Genomic DNA, 15,036 nt, shown 5'->3' on the forward strand with positions numbered 1-15,036 from the left:
GTGCTATGTGTGGCAAGGAGCGGCAGTATGACATCAGGCCTTGAAGGGGACATCACGCTGTGGTGCTGTCTCCGGGACACCATTGTATGAGAATGGCCACTCGGTAACGGTGACAGGGGCCGCCACCCCAGTCAGTACTAGCTAGAGATACCCACAGATAGCGGTAAGTGCCTTAATTTTGAAATGTTTATGTATTCAATTGGCATAATTCGTTTGTGTAACGGATATCCGAATTGAGAGTGAATTGTGATAAAGGTTTCAGTTAATATGTGATGTAGATACAATGGTTATTGTTAAACGCTCAAGTTAATATGTGATATAGAATATAGAATGGTCGTTATTTATGGTTGCATGAGCTGAGATACATTTGTATATTTATAATGAGGTAATTTGAACGTTGATTAGGATAATATGAATGTGCTCAAGTGCTCTGGCTGTAAGTGATCTGAATATTTTAATATTTGAAGGGTTTCCGGGTTTCCCGAAGGGTCAAGGGCCCACTGACACTGCAAGAGGCAGGTTCATAAAGGCGTTGACTGTCGACCAGCTCCGAGGTAGTAAGGGAGCATAGACTGTCGACTGAACTTCATTCCTGGATGCTGAGGAGACATCGCGAAGACGTCCGTCGGGAGAGCGACCACGCGAACGGCAATCGCGAAGAGTTGCTACGACAGACCACGCGACAGTCCATACCAGCACCAGCGTAACGGGGCCCCGTCGTCGACCGACATCGTCATCGACCTGCATTGTCATCGTCATACATCGTCGTCATAAGCCATCGTCACGCAACGTACACCCGTGACAGCCATTCGAGGTGAAATAAGTCCAATTTAAGTTAAACATAAACTCCTAAGAGCCAGAGAGCCACTGAGCAGGAATAATTTATGTTCGTTTTTTCTCTTTTTATAATTTGCTGTAAAACCAATAGTCAGTTATAGACAATTAAAATATTTGAGTTAACTGAATGCACATTGTTTCCTCCGTTTCATCTTGTATGAGTTACAGCCTACCAACAGTTCTCAGAGGTTATGAAAATTTCTTTGTTCCGTTTATTTCCATATATAAGGATGGAAATCGGGCAAATTCTGTGACAATTGGGGGCTCGTCCGCTGGAGAGAACTTGGCAGGGATTATTCATACAAGAATTTGAGACGTGATTCATTTAACCTCATGTTGTGTGTATAAGATATCACAATGGAGTTAGAGAAGTACGTACAATTAGGTAAAGATTGTGGACTGCAAGGTGCAGAACTAGTGGAGTTTGCCCGCACAGAAAGAGACAAGTATCTCGAAGAAAAGAGACGAGATGAAAAGTTAGAAAGAGATGAAAGACAGGTACAAAGGGAAGAAATAACCAAGCAAAAGAGGATTGAGTTAGAAATAGCTCAATACAAGAGTGTCAATGTGAAGGCAACAAATAGTGTAAGGAGTAGCTTACCAAGCTTGCCGGCGTTTCGCGCTGACTCTGACGATTTGGACGCTTATCTGTTGCGCTTTGAGAGATATGCAAAACAAAGTCAGTGGCCAGAGGAATGCTGGGCTCCTGCATTGGGGAACCTTTTGACCGGGCGCGCTTTGGAGGTTTATTCTCTTTTACCGGCAAATGAAGCTGATGACTATGAAAGTCTGAAAGATACACTCTTGCGGCAGTTTGCGCTAACTGAAGAAGGCTTTCGCAAACGTTTTCGAGAGGCGCGGCAAAAAATGGGCGAATCATTTGGGCAATTTGCAACACGCATAACCGGATATGCTACTAGATGGGTAGAGATGTCGGGTACAAGTAAGTCCTATGAAGGGCTACTAGAGCTAACGGTGCGTGAACAGCTGCTCGAATGTTGTGATCGTGGATTATCTGTTTTCATTCGTGAGAGAAACCCACGATCGGTGAAGGAGATGGCAGATATTGCAGATCGGTATCGGGACGCACACGGGCATGGCGGCTCCGGTAAACGCGCACGCGACGATAATAAGTCTCGTAACCAGGGCAACGAAGCAAGCCAAGCAAAGAAAGGGGGCGCTACGTCACGTGACAACCAGGGTTGCTTTGTCTGTGGTAAGCAAGGACATTTTGCTTCTAAGTGTCCAGACCGTAAAACTGACCAGTCGAAAGTTACTAACAAGCAGTATGTGCCAAAGTCAAAACAGACGGGGGCAACATGTGTGGTAGGAGTATGCCCTACTCATGATGCTCACGAGAGAGGGAATGTTAGTGGCACACCTTCTGTCAAACTGATGTGTGGTCACGAGTTACCCCTTCTTAGTGGTGGGTGTAACGTAGGCACAGACATGCCGACATGTGATGGTATGTTGAATGGTAAAAGAGTGAAGGTGCTGAGAGACACTGGTTGCAACACCGTAGTGGTGAAACGTCAACTGATAGAGGAATCACAGCTGACTGGTGAGATTCAAACTTGTGTGCTCATAGATGGTACTGTGAGAAAAGTGCCATTAGCAAAAGTTGAAATCGACTCACCATACTTTGTTGGAACAACACATGCTTTATGTATGACGAATCCTATCTACGATCTAATCATAGGTAATGTTAGTGGTGCTAGGCAGCCTGGCGACGAGGACATCGGATGGAGCGGAGAGGATGCTAGGGAGAAGCCGTCAGCTGAGGAGATGACGACCTCCGGTTCAGAGGCAGAGTCCGCGGAAGCAGAGTCTTCGAAAGGGACAACGCAGAACGGCATCACAACGACCTCCGACAGTCGTGATCGTCCCCACACTGACGAGAGTGTGAAGCAGTTACCAACACCCCTACCTACAACCAACGAAAGTGCAGCAGTAGAGACAAGAGGCATGAGGAAATCGAAGGAACGGCCGTGGAAGAGACTAGGATCAGCAGACCAGCCGACGATCACTGCAACCAGGGAGGAGATGATCAGAGAGCAGGCACGAGATGCTACGCTGGAGAAACTTCGAAAGTTGGCGGAGAAAGGTGAGGCTAAGGCTGTAGGGAAAGGAAGTGAGGTCAGATATTTTTGTCGTGACAATCTTCTCTTCCGTGAATACAGGTCTCCCTACGTCGAGAGAGGAAAGATATTCACGCAGCTAGTGGTGCCCCAGCCGTATCGCAGTGAAGTACTCCGACTAGCTCACGACTCCCCTCTAGCAGGTCACTTGCAGACAAAGAAGACGGCTGACCGGATCCTTGCCCACTTCTGTTGGCCAGGGATTCAAGCCGATGTCAAGCGTTACTGTGCATCATGCGATTCATGTCAACGCACTACGCCTAAGGGTAAGATAGGGAAAGTACCCCTGACCATCCCCCCTTTGATTGATACATGTTTTCGTAGAGTGGCGGTCGATTTGATCGGACCACTTGAACCGATCACTGAGAGAGGGAATCGATATATCTTGACGATAATCGATCTTGCAACTAGATACCCAGAGGCGGTAGCGTTACCACGAATCGAAGCAGAACGAGTAGCAGAGGCGTTAGTTGAAGTGTTCTCGAGGTTAGGCATTCCTAATGAGATACTCTCTGATAACGGCACTCAATTTGTTTCAGGTGTGATGAAAGAAGCAGCTCAACTCCTGGGAGTGAAACAATTTCACACGACACCATACCACCCGATGGCGAACGGCGCCTGCGAGAGATTCAACGGCACTCTGAAGCAGATGCTGAGGAGGATGTGCCAGGAGCGACCTCGTGATTGGGACCGCTTCCTGCCAGCTCTTCTCTTCGCATATCGAGAGGTGCCTCACGAAAGCCTTGGCGTTTCTCCTTTCGAACTCATGTATGGCAGAGTGGTGAGAGGACCCATGACAGTACTGAAAGAGCTGTGGACTAAGGAGATCCCTGAGGAGGAAACGAAGACTACGTACCAGTACGTCATCGATCTCCAAAACCGACTCGAACAGACGTGTGAACTCGCCAAAGAGGAGCTGTCCAAAGCATCAAGGAAGTACAAGAAACACTTCGACGTGAAGACGAAGGAGAGACGCTTCGAGTGCGGCGACAAAGTGCTACTCCTGTTACCGACGACGCGGAATAAGCTGCAAATGCAATGGCGAGGTCCATTCGAAATCGTGCAGCGAATTGCCAGAGACGATTACCGATTGCTAGTGAACGGTAAGGAAAGGACCTACCACGCCAATCTCCTAAAACGGTACATTGGGAGAGACGACGAGAAAGTCAACGATGTCGAGAGCGAAAACCAGGGACAACTGGAGGCGAACTACGTCAGTGTCGTGGACGACCAGGTAGATGATGACGGATCGGTGCCCATCTCATTTCCCTCCATCGAAGCGTCGGAAGGCGTGCATGACGTGAAGTGCAACGACGAGCTAGATGAGGAGAAGATGAGGGAGGTAAAGACTCTCCTGCTGGAGTTCTCGGACGTCATGAACGATGTCCCGGGACGGACCGACATCATCGAGCACGCCATCGAAAACTTCTTCTCGAAACGCTTCTCGAAAACTGCTAAAACGCGAGCGCGTGTACCCAATCGCTGAGCGCGAGTGTCCAGCTCTTGCGTGGGCGGTCAAAGAGTTCTTTTACTTTTTGTATGGCCGAGCATTCCAGCTGCAAACTGACCACTACCCGCTTGCTCATCTAACACACGCGCGAATGCAAAATCCAAGAGTCATGCGCTGGGCGCTTGCACTGCAGGCATATCAGTATCGTGTACAGGTAATCAAAGGCTCAGAGAATGTTGGGGCTGATTACCTCAGCAGATGCCCTACTGAGTAGAAATAGAGGTGTAAACAGCCCATGTTATCTCTATTATATGTGGGTTAATCAGAATGTAATTTTGCAATGAATTCATCGTTATATACATTGTATGCTAGGAGGTATATTGGAAAGCTACAGTATTACACACATTATGTATGCTGAGTATGAGGTAAGATACGCAGTTGACTCATACATCTCTGATATTATTGGACTGCTCTGAATCAGACACCCCGGTATAAAACCGTGCATAAGAAGGTTTTGCACAGTACATTTTATTTTGTAGCAACAGCTAATGCACACAATATACGATTAGCACAGGTATCATAATATTCTCCAATATTATACTGGCCAACAAGAAGAGTCTGTTGAAATTGTGCCGAAAGTGTCAATTTTGTATTGTGCGGTGCAAAAAAGGTAATTTTACTATTGAACTGTGGCTGGTATAATAATGCAACAGAGTGTTAAAAGAGATATGATGAAGTTTATATGTTATCTAATTGATTGAGTAAATCAGATTGTATAGTATACCATGGAGTTTGTTGGTTCGATAGAATACTCATATAAACTGTCTCCATGGACAGCAGCCGATATTTGGAACAGTAGTCTGTCATGTATCACGACAAGTGAAGTTATGAAGCAGTGAATTGTTATTAGGAGTATAATGCTTTGATTTAGAAGAGTAATGGTGAGAAAGTACTTACCTGCTACAGACATTGGATTTTAATTAGAGAGATGAGGCTATGGTTTCAGAGCGACTGTCATCTTAAATGGGGGGTTATTTGTCACGAGTGGAGTGACAGACGCTCTCCTCCACTGAGGTCAATTTGCATAGAATTTGTAAATAAGCACTTAAGCATGCAAATTGATGTAAACTGTTTAGCATTTCAATAGAAGAAATTCCAGACCGCTCTCGGTAGAGCCACGGTAGTGCTATGTGTGGCAAGGAGCGGCAGTATGACATCAGGACTTGAAGGGGACATCACGCTGTGGTGCTGTCTCCGGGACACCATTGTATGAGAATGGCCACTCGGTAACGGTGACAGGGGCCGCCACCCCAGTCAGTACTAGCTAGAGATACCCACAGATAGCGGTAAGTGCCTTAATTTTGAAATGTTTGTGTATTCAATTGGCATAATTCGTTTGTGTAACGGATATCCGAATTGAGAGTGAATTGTGATAAAGGTTTCAGTTAATATGTGATGTAGATACAATGGTTATTGTTAAACGCTCAAGTTAATATGTGATATAGAATATAGAATGGTCGTTATTTATGGTTGCATGAGCTGAGATACATTTGTATATTTATAATGAGGTAATTTGAACGTTGATTAGGATAATATGAATGTGCTCAAGTGCTCTGGCTGTAAGTGATCTGAATATTTTAATATTTGAAGGGTTTCCGGGTTTCCCGAAGGGTCAAGGGCCCACTGACACTGCAAGAGGCAGGTTCATAAAGGCGTTGACTGTCGACCAGCTCCGAGGTAGTAAGGGAGCATAGACTGTCGACTGAACTTCATTCCTGGATGCTGAGGAGACATCGCGAAGACGTCCGTCGGGAGAGCGACCACGCGAACGGCAATCGCGAAGAGTTGCTACGACAGACCACGCGACAGTCCATACCAGCACCAGCGTAACGGGGCCCCGTCGTCGACCGACATCGTCATCGACCTGCATTGTCATCGTCATACATCGTCGTCATAAGCCATCGTCACGCAACGTACACCCGTGACAGCCATTCGAGGTGAAATAAGTCCAATTTAAGTTAAACATAAACTCCTAAGAGCCAGAGAGCCACTGAGCAGGAATAATTTATGTTCGTTTTTTCTCTTTTTATAATTTGCTGTAAAACCAATAGTCAGTTATAGACAATTAAAATATTTGAGTTAACTGAATGCACATTGTTTCCTCCGTTTCATCTTGTATGAGTTACAGCCTACCAACAGTTCTCAGAGGTTATGAAAATTTCTTTGTTCCGTTTATTTCCATATATAAGGATGGAAATCGGGCAAATTCTGTGACAGCCTGTTTCAGACCCTTCAGTTAATCTGTCATGTGGTTGATATGCAAACAATGCAACACTGTTTCAGGAAAAAAATGAGCACATGTGATAATTTCCACTCCTGTTTCTATTGCCTGGAACTGATATCCAATATGCAGAAAATGTGCACACTACCACATGCTTTTCTTTCTTTCAGAGTCACAGCAATGTGACATCCACTCAAAGTCTAGGAGCATATGATGTTGAATGTAAGAATGATTTATCTTTTTTAATACTTTTTAGATTGCTACAGCTGTATTGACATAGAGTAAACTGCAATATATGGGTTACTTAATGATCAGTCTGTGATTGCACAATGCAGAAATAATAACACATAAGGCAAACATTTTCTAATTGTTAACCCATAGGAGAACATACAGTGTCCACAAAGAGCAAAGATATCAAATGCGGGATGATAGGAACTCCAGACTTTAGACACTCTTGTACTTTGTGAACAGTGTTGATAAGTGTGAGAACTTTCTGCGGTCTATTGGCTCTAACGTCTACACTGCTAATTGATCTCCTCAAGTCTTTGGAGTGTCTGATGACAGTCTCTACACCAGGTTCAGCGGAGTTTTTGTGAAAAGCTGATGTGACACATTCTCAGCGTACTTTGACCAACCACGACAACTCAGATAATAATAGTTGATGTCTGGAATATACAGGTTATAATAACTTATTATGGGTCTGAAACGCCATTTTGGGGAAGTCACAAAATCCCTCCATACAATTTCAATCTCTTTAGAATGTTTTGAATGTTCATGATATCATCTTTTTTTTTTAGAATAAAAGGGGGAAAAAGAATGGGGGGGGGGGGGACTGGGTGCATGCTCCCCTTAAACTTCTGACAAAACTGACAGAAAAGTACAGTATGCGTGAAATCGCATGATTAACCCCAGAAGTGGTACAAGAAATTATGAGTACAGGCCTTTTTTTTTTCTTTTTCTTTTTTTTTTTTTTTTGCTTGTCAGCTGATTAACCCCTGAAGTTGCACAAGAAATATGAACTGCTTTGCGCCCCCACTTTATGGAATTCCTGAATCTGCCTCATAATAATTCTATCCCCAAGGTCATCACGAATGTATGATACTCACGGGGGTACGATCCGAGTTCCGTCAGGTAGGACAAGTCCTACACTAGTTGGAGGAACGTCACTGCTTCCTGTAACTGACAAACACTTGATGGGAAGTCCCGCTATTCTGGCTACAGCATTCATGGCCAGATAGCTGCCAAGACAAGCAGACACTATTCCAACTCTGTTTATGTCCAGACGAGGATGTTTCCTGATGAAATCAATGACGTCCTGACAAAGATAAAAACCAATGCAATATGTACATAGAAACTTCCAGCATATATGCTGGAAGAAAAAAAAAACATTTTATATAATCACAGAAATCCTTCATCATAACACTCTGCAATAATATTACATAAAATGTATTAATATTGATAATATTTATTAATACCAAAGTTATATCACTACTAATATTGCTCCTATTTACTGATAATTGCAGAGCACTCGTCACCTACCGATCACAAAGCAAGTGTGACAAGATACACACTCAAAGATTTGATAATCTGTTGAAGAGTTATGGTTTCACAGTGAATACCAATCCAAACTATTGCATATAAAGTAATGCTAAAGTAGCTGCTTTTGTCCTTTAATTCTTTCAATAGTTATTACAGAGTCCAAAGTACAACATTGAGTATGTTTGTTTCTGCCATGGATTCAAAAGTATGTGATCTTAAGCATATGACCAATAAAATCTCTATGAGGTATATCCATTTGATGATTGACCAATTGGCATTTTACAAATTGAATCTATATCATACAGGGTTGATGTAGGGTATTAGGTGATCAGGCTTTCAAACAGCTTGGGTGGAGTACCATAGCACACAAATTAACATGTTTTGCCTATTGGGTAAGGATTGTAAAGCAAGATTGTAAAGCAAGCATTTAAGGTGACAACATGAGATTTTCTTATTAACATGCTCTAAGAAAGATATGATCATTGCACCTGAACTAAAATGATTAGTTTCATCTACACTCCACTCGATACACCACAGTCACACTTGAAAATTGAACAAGACTCTTAAGATATACAAACTCTGTATGATACTTGCTGCTAACTTCTTTACAAATGTTACTCGCCACTGCAAAAGCATGGCTGAGCGGGGAAAATTGAGTTCTGAAGTCAGATCATCAAAATCGGTCAAAACGATCGAATTTCTGTTTTTGGCATAATTTTGTAGTCTAATGTATCGTCTATCACCTGCCAAAATTTCGAAGCTAAATGATCAAAGGAAAGGCAAGAAATTAGCGTTTTTCTGGGCCATGATTTTCTGACTTTCAATAGAACAAAAACGTGTCCGAAGATTTGGATTCAGCGCCGCAGATAGACTCCGCCCCTAGCAACGAGGGAGTGATCTTATTGGTCAGTGCGTGACCCACGGGTTACTGATTGGTCGTGTGTAGACCGCTGGTGCTAAGCTTGAATGAACATCACGGCGGTTGCTATGAGCAGACCCTCTATTGTCAAGAGGTAAAAACTATCTTACCTCCCCTTGATCACGATTGCGTCAGAAAGAAAAATTTGAAGCCAGTTTTTCTCGAAACACTGATTTCGTAGATCACTCGACATGGTTTCATAAAATCACCGATATCTCCGCAACCGAGTACTTGAGTGAGTCGTGTTATACACGAAATTAAAGCGGAAGAGGAAGGGAATGATGTCATGTCTTTTTCAGAAAATCGTCCTCCTCCACCTTTCGGATCCTTTTGTTGTAGCGGGTCACACATGCATATCTGGTAAAGCTGCCTAAAAAAACACAGCAATACAATACACACCAATAAGTCAGGAAAAAATAGATCAACTGAGAAAATATTTTTCCAATTAAGGATGGGGAACCCTGAAATGAGACAGTCGTTGGTCTTTCCTTTTGATTGACAGATCTCAGTCACCTTACATAGATCCAGAACATCCTGACAGCAGATGATGATACTCACAAGGAAAATTTGCATGTCAAAGTAGGTGATGACACTACTCGTCAAGTTTACCCCACCCCTCATCTTCCTGAAGTAGTCTACACTGATGGTGGCGAACCCGTGGGAGGCCAGGAGGGAGGGGCGATCTTCTATCAGGTACGGCACCCCGCCCCTCATGTCGATCAGGACAGGCATCAGAGTGGCATCACCTAATCAAAGAGTGGAGAGATCTTCTGGAAATACCCATCTAAAATTTGTCTTTATGCCGAATCTGGATTATACGACATACTTTAATAGAAACAGTTTTCTGAATCATAGCATTCATTATCAATATAACAGAACTCTGATCGATGCACATGTTTCACCTTCTACTCAATGCTACAGTTTGAAATCATTTCTACTGGTTGTCCTTGTAGTGCAAACAACTGGAGCTTAAATTGGTCAACATCTTCAAAATACAATAGATTTAAGCCAAATTACCCTTTTCCTGAGGAAGATAGAGGCATCCTTCGGCTTTGCCATGAGTGACGGGAATCCTATCAACATAATCTGCCAAGGACCACCTCTCAGCTGATGCCTTTCCTAGCAGTCGGTCAGCAACATCCAAAACTTGGAAGTGATAGACAAAGGGCTTCTGGATGTTCTTCTTTATGAGCCGAGGCCACTTGGATGTATCCGTGGCAACCATACTCCACAGAAGCCCATGTGGTTCTACTCCGGTGTAGCTGCCACCAATGGAAGGATCATTCTGCACTACCAATACGAAAGAAGATGAAGAATAGTTTTGAAATGTGATGCATCCCACAGCCAAGGAACACAAGGTGCATACTATATTGAAGTCATTTCATATGATCATAACTGCTGTTTTTAACTATCAAATAACATCAGTTTACAAGGTATATGTGTAATAATCTTGTACTTACTGTAATTCACAACTTAGTCTCATGTTTAGTCTTGCCGAGAATTGACCAATCTAAGATGACAGCTTTCAATCAAAACATCTTCGAAGTACCTTTCTTTAACATAGAAGTTGTTTTTATCGGGTCATGCCCATAAGTATTAGCAAAGAGGTTACAAAGATATTTCCCTCTGCTCACCTGCTACTTGACCTGACCTGTCAGCCACATACTGTGCACTTGATTCAAAGTGATATCGTCCACACTCTGACGTCACGTGTGCCCGTAGGGTCACTTTCTGACCTGGCTCCAGGCCGCTGACACTGATGTCCAGCAGTTCATCACTGAGGCCAGACTGTGGGTGGACATGAAGATGTGTCTCTTGACCCCGGTCAAGACCGGACAGAGCTGCTCCTTGGTCACTTGCAGTTACTGTTACATCCTTATTAATTTGGCTTCTTGACGAACACTGCCTCAGGACTGCACCATCACACCTACAGCTTGCTCCATCTTCTCTAGGCCCACTGTAAAGGTGGTTGAGAAGGCATCCCAGTCTGTCTCGAACTCTGCCTTCTGTGTTCATGGCACTGCCTACCTATAGGGTAATCGGAATGACATATCAGGCGTTATGATCAATGCAGCAAGAGTGGCTTCATGCAATATTTCAGTGTAAGGGGTCCAAGTCTAGCTATGATGATTCTTCTTACAGATGTTGTGTTATCATAATCATGATACCTTGCTGGAAATTACTAATAACAGATGGAGTTAAACATGTTCATCATCTTAAGGGCAAGATATATATATAGTTATGTGGACTTGTATATCACAAAATATTAAATACTCTGTTTCCATGCAATGTCATTTGTTAAACATATAGCATGGAGACATAAAAATGATGCTCAGTCTAGCCAGGGATTCTTCCCATCTCCCTGGTCTAGCTAGGGGAAGGTGCATTCCAATGTCGTGGTGTTAGTATCACTTCAGTACATTAACAGTCATTGGCGTAAATCCGGGGGGGGGGGGGATGGGGGATGCATCACTTCCCCCCCCCCCCGAAATCGAGGAGGGGGGGGATGTCCTTTACAATCATCCCCCCCCCCTGAAATTTGGGGGGAAAAGGAAGAAGCAGAAATGTATTGTATCAATTTCGGCATATTACATGACGTTCTTACGCCCCGCCTTCAGAGAGCTAGCAGAGGTAAACAGTATTCTATGTTTTAGGATTTGTATAGATAATTTTCTCAAGCGCTCGCTCGCGAAAATAGTAATACTTGTATCTGCATGATCCAGATGTTGACAACGTTCAAATAATATAGGCCATCTGAAATTACGCACAATAACACACAACAACAACAACAACAACAACAACAACAACAACAAAACTATAACCCCCTTCCATTTCCTGAATCATTGAGCAAACGATGACACTGATGACTCAATCAGGATACATCTATGGGCATACACAGGGATGATCAGGGCGTCGATACCACGGCCGGGGGGGGGGGGGGAGGTAGGGAATGCAAAGATATTTCATCGAAAAGTGTGCATCAAATCTGTCACTTCAATTCTGATCAATTCAAAAATTCCCTCATCCTCTTTAACTTATACCCTTTCCCCACTCGGTTCCTATTCATGGAATAAATTAGACTTGGCACGATTGGGATTGACAATTTCCCGAATATTCCACAAAAGTGTGCATCAGATCGTTATATTTCAATTCTAAAAAAATGCAAAAACCCCGTCGTGTGGAAGGGGACTATTCCTCTCCCACACAGTCACTGCTCCCCCCCCCCCCCGTCAACTTCCATATACCTTGTACACGGTGATGTCGCACACGCGAATCAAGAACTGAGATACCGTGATTTGGTCATTCACATATCTGTGAATATTATTTGCTTACTTTTTGATGGGGAACAAAATCTAAAAATGTTACCAATGTGTGTACCAGATCTCTTTATGTCAGATCTGAAAAAAGCAAAATCTCCTCGTGTGGGAGTGGCCACAGTCATTGCCCGCCCCCCTCCCCTAATTCTAGTTTTCTTACTCTTTTCATACAAGCAAAACTCGAATATCGCACCAAAAGTGTGCACCATATCTCTAACGTTCAGGCCTGAAAATGCAAAATCTCCTTGTGTTAGATCCCCCCTCTATCACAGTCCCACACCATTCACAGCACAGTTTCCTGAATACAAATAATTCTACTTTTTTGACAGACGCAAAACTGGAATATTTCACAAATATGTGTGCACCTAGATCTCTGAAGAACAAGTCTGAAAATTGAAAAATCTCCCGCATGTTGAAGGGGCTACCCCCCCCCCCCCAGTGGCGTCGATCCTTGGGGGCAGGGGGAACTCCCCCCCCCCCCCAATGAAAATATTGGCCGTGAAAACATACCATTTTGTTCGCCCCCCCCCCTTCAAAATTCCCGAGATGTGACAATTTCCTTGCCTATTTGTTAGAAAATTGTCCAAATATTTCAACCAAAGTGAGCACCAAATTGCTGAATTTCAATTCTAAAATGCAAAATCTCTCTTGCGTGAGAGGGCGATGCCCCTCCCACACCCTCCCCGTTTTGTCCTTTTCCTATAGACTTGGTAAACCTTTAGATTGACAGATTTCAAAATGTTTCATATAAAAGAAATTTTCAGCTGAATTCTAAAAATGCAAAAGCCCCCTCCCCCTATGAAGGGACGTCGATCCTGGAGGACGGGGGGGGGGGGGGGCAAACATGTCATTTTGTCCCCCAATAATTCCCGAAATGAGGAAAATTTTCTTTTTTCTTTTTTAGAAAATTGTCCAAATATTCTATCCAAAGTGTGCAACAGATTGCTCAATTTCAATTCTGAAAATGCAAAATCTCTCTAGCGTGGTAGGGGAATACCCCCTCCCACACCCCCATTCGTTTCTTTCCCGATAGACTTAGTATACTTTTAGATAGACAGATTTCCAAATTTTTCGACTTAAGTGTGCAGCAGGTCTGTCACTTCAATTTCAAAGAGAGAGAGAGAGAGAGAGAGAAAAGAGAGCAAAAGTTCCGTAGGGTGGGAGGGGATATCTGATTTCAATTAACCCTTTCTCCGCTTGGTTTCCGTTTAAAAACTTTAGTAGGGTCCTACACTTTGGGGACTGACAGCTTTCTAAATTTCATCAAAAATGTATCAACGAGATATTTTCATTTGTATTTGTGTTCTGAGAATGCAAAAGCCCCCCTCGTATGCAGGGACGTCGATCCTGGAAGACGAGGGGGGGGGGGAGGCAAACATGTCATTTTGTCCCCCAATAATTCCCCAAGTGTGCAACAGATTGTCGAATTTCAATTCTGAAAATGCAAAATCTCTCTAGCGTGGGAGGGGATACCCCTCCCACACCCTCTCCCTTTCGGTCCTAAGTACACATTTCAGATTTTCAGATTTCTAGATGTTTCATTTAAGTGTGCATCAGATCTATACTTCAATTATGTGCGTTTGTGAATGTATGTATATATTTTTGTCCTTGTCAATTGTGTTGTAATGGTCCATTGTATTATCTTTTCCTTGTACAGTACTTGCATGCCTGTGGGCAGGTATTCACCTATAGGATTGTTTATTACATGCTTTATTTGTGAAGAAATGAAGAATATATATATATATATATATATATATATATATATCCCTCTTCCTCTTTTAATTTACCTTTCCCCCGCTCGGTTCCCACCCATTGATTTAGAGTCTGCACACTTTTGGGCGTGTTGGGGATAGACAATTTTCCGAATATTCCACAAAAGTGCACATCAGATCGTTTTATGTCAATCCTAAAAATTCAAAAGCTCCGTCCTTTGGGAGGGACCTACCCCCTCCCACAGCCTCCCCCTTTTCTAGCTGACAACTTCCACGTATCATTTGGAAGGCCTGCACAGTGATGCCGCACACGCGGAACAAGAGCTGAGATACCACGATTTAGTCATTCAATTATTTGTAAATAAAAAAAAAATAAAAAAATAAAAAAAATCTGTTTTTCTTACTTTCTTTGATAGGAAAAAAAGTCCAAAATTTCACCAGAAGGGTTCACCAGATCGCTGAATATCAGGTCTGAAAATGCAAAATCTTCCTCGTGTGGGAGGGGGGATACCCCCTCTCACATCCTCCCCCGCCCCGCTCGGTCGCTCCACTCCCTCCCACAGCTATTCCAACTCAAAGTCCCCCCTCCCAAATCGTGAAAACGGATCGACGCCCCTGCCCCTCCCATTATATTCTCTCTCTCTCTCGGTCGATCCACTCTCTCGCACATTTTTTCCATGTATTGCCCCACCCCCCATACCATTAAAACGGAACGATGCCCCTGGGGATGATTTCTTTAATTAATTTAAATCAAGAAAATTGAGAAAAACAATAGCTATAAGGAAATATCTATATAGACTACTGTAAATTATCACATACAATACGAAGAAATGGATATCCTTA

At 43.3% G+C, this 15,036-nt stretch overlaps 2 protein-coding genes across 2 annotated transcripts; one reads left to right on the top strand and one right to left on the bottom strand.

Moving 5' to 3' along the window:
* Window positions 1-1,194: 1,194 nt before the first annotated feature.
* On the top strand, window positions 1,195-4,461 carry LOC140227713 (uncharacterized). The gene has a single exon (XM_072308123.1). It carries the CDS (start codon window positions 1,195-1,197, stop codon window positions 4,459-4,461), a length of 3,267 nt encoding a protein of 1,088 aa, XP_072164224.1.
* A 3,021-nt stretch (window positions 4,462-7,482) lies between these two features.
* On the bottom strand, window positions 7,483-11,180 carry LOC140227714 (acyl-coenzyme A thioesterase 6-like). Its single transcript, XM_072308124.1, has 4 exons — window positions 10,799-11,180; window positions 10,182-10,454; window positions 9,723-9,910; window positions 7,483-8,021 (listed from the first exon to the last, which is right to left on the bottom strand). Exons 1-4 carry the CDS (start codon window positions 11,178-11,180, stop codon window positions 7,809-7,811), a joined length of 1,056 nt encoding a protein of 351 aa, XP_072164225.1. The 3' UTR covers window positions 7,483-7,808.
* Between the last annotated feature and the right edge of the window lie 3,856 nt (window positions 11,181-15,036).

This window comes from Diadema setosum, chromosome 4 (assembly GCF_964275005.1).
Source record: "Diadema setosum chromosome 4, eeDiaSeto1, whole genome shotgun sequence".
NCBI lineage: Eukaryota > Metazoa > Echinodermata > Echinoidea > Diadematoida > Diadematidae > Diadema > Diadema setosum.

Bases quoted from the DNA above. Each gene is read 5' to 3' on its own strand.
- LOC140227713 (XM_072308123.1), top strand. From the start codon at position 1,195: ATGGAGTTAGAGAAGTACGTACAATTAGGTAAAGATTGTGGACTGCAA.
- LOC140227714 (XM_072308124.1), bottom strand. From the start codon at position 11,180: ATGAACACAGAAGGCAGAGTTCGAGACAGACTGGGATGCCTTCTCAAC. The intron at 9,911-10,181 runs GTAATTTGGCTT...CTCTTTGATTAG, and splicing joins CTATCTTCCTCAGGAAAAGG to GTGATGCCACTCTGATGCCT. The intron at 8,022-9,722 runs GTGAGTATCATC...TATCTTTGTCAG, and splicing joins TTGACATGCAAATTTTCCTT to GACGTCATTGATTTCATCAG.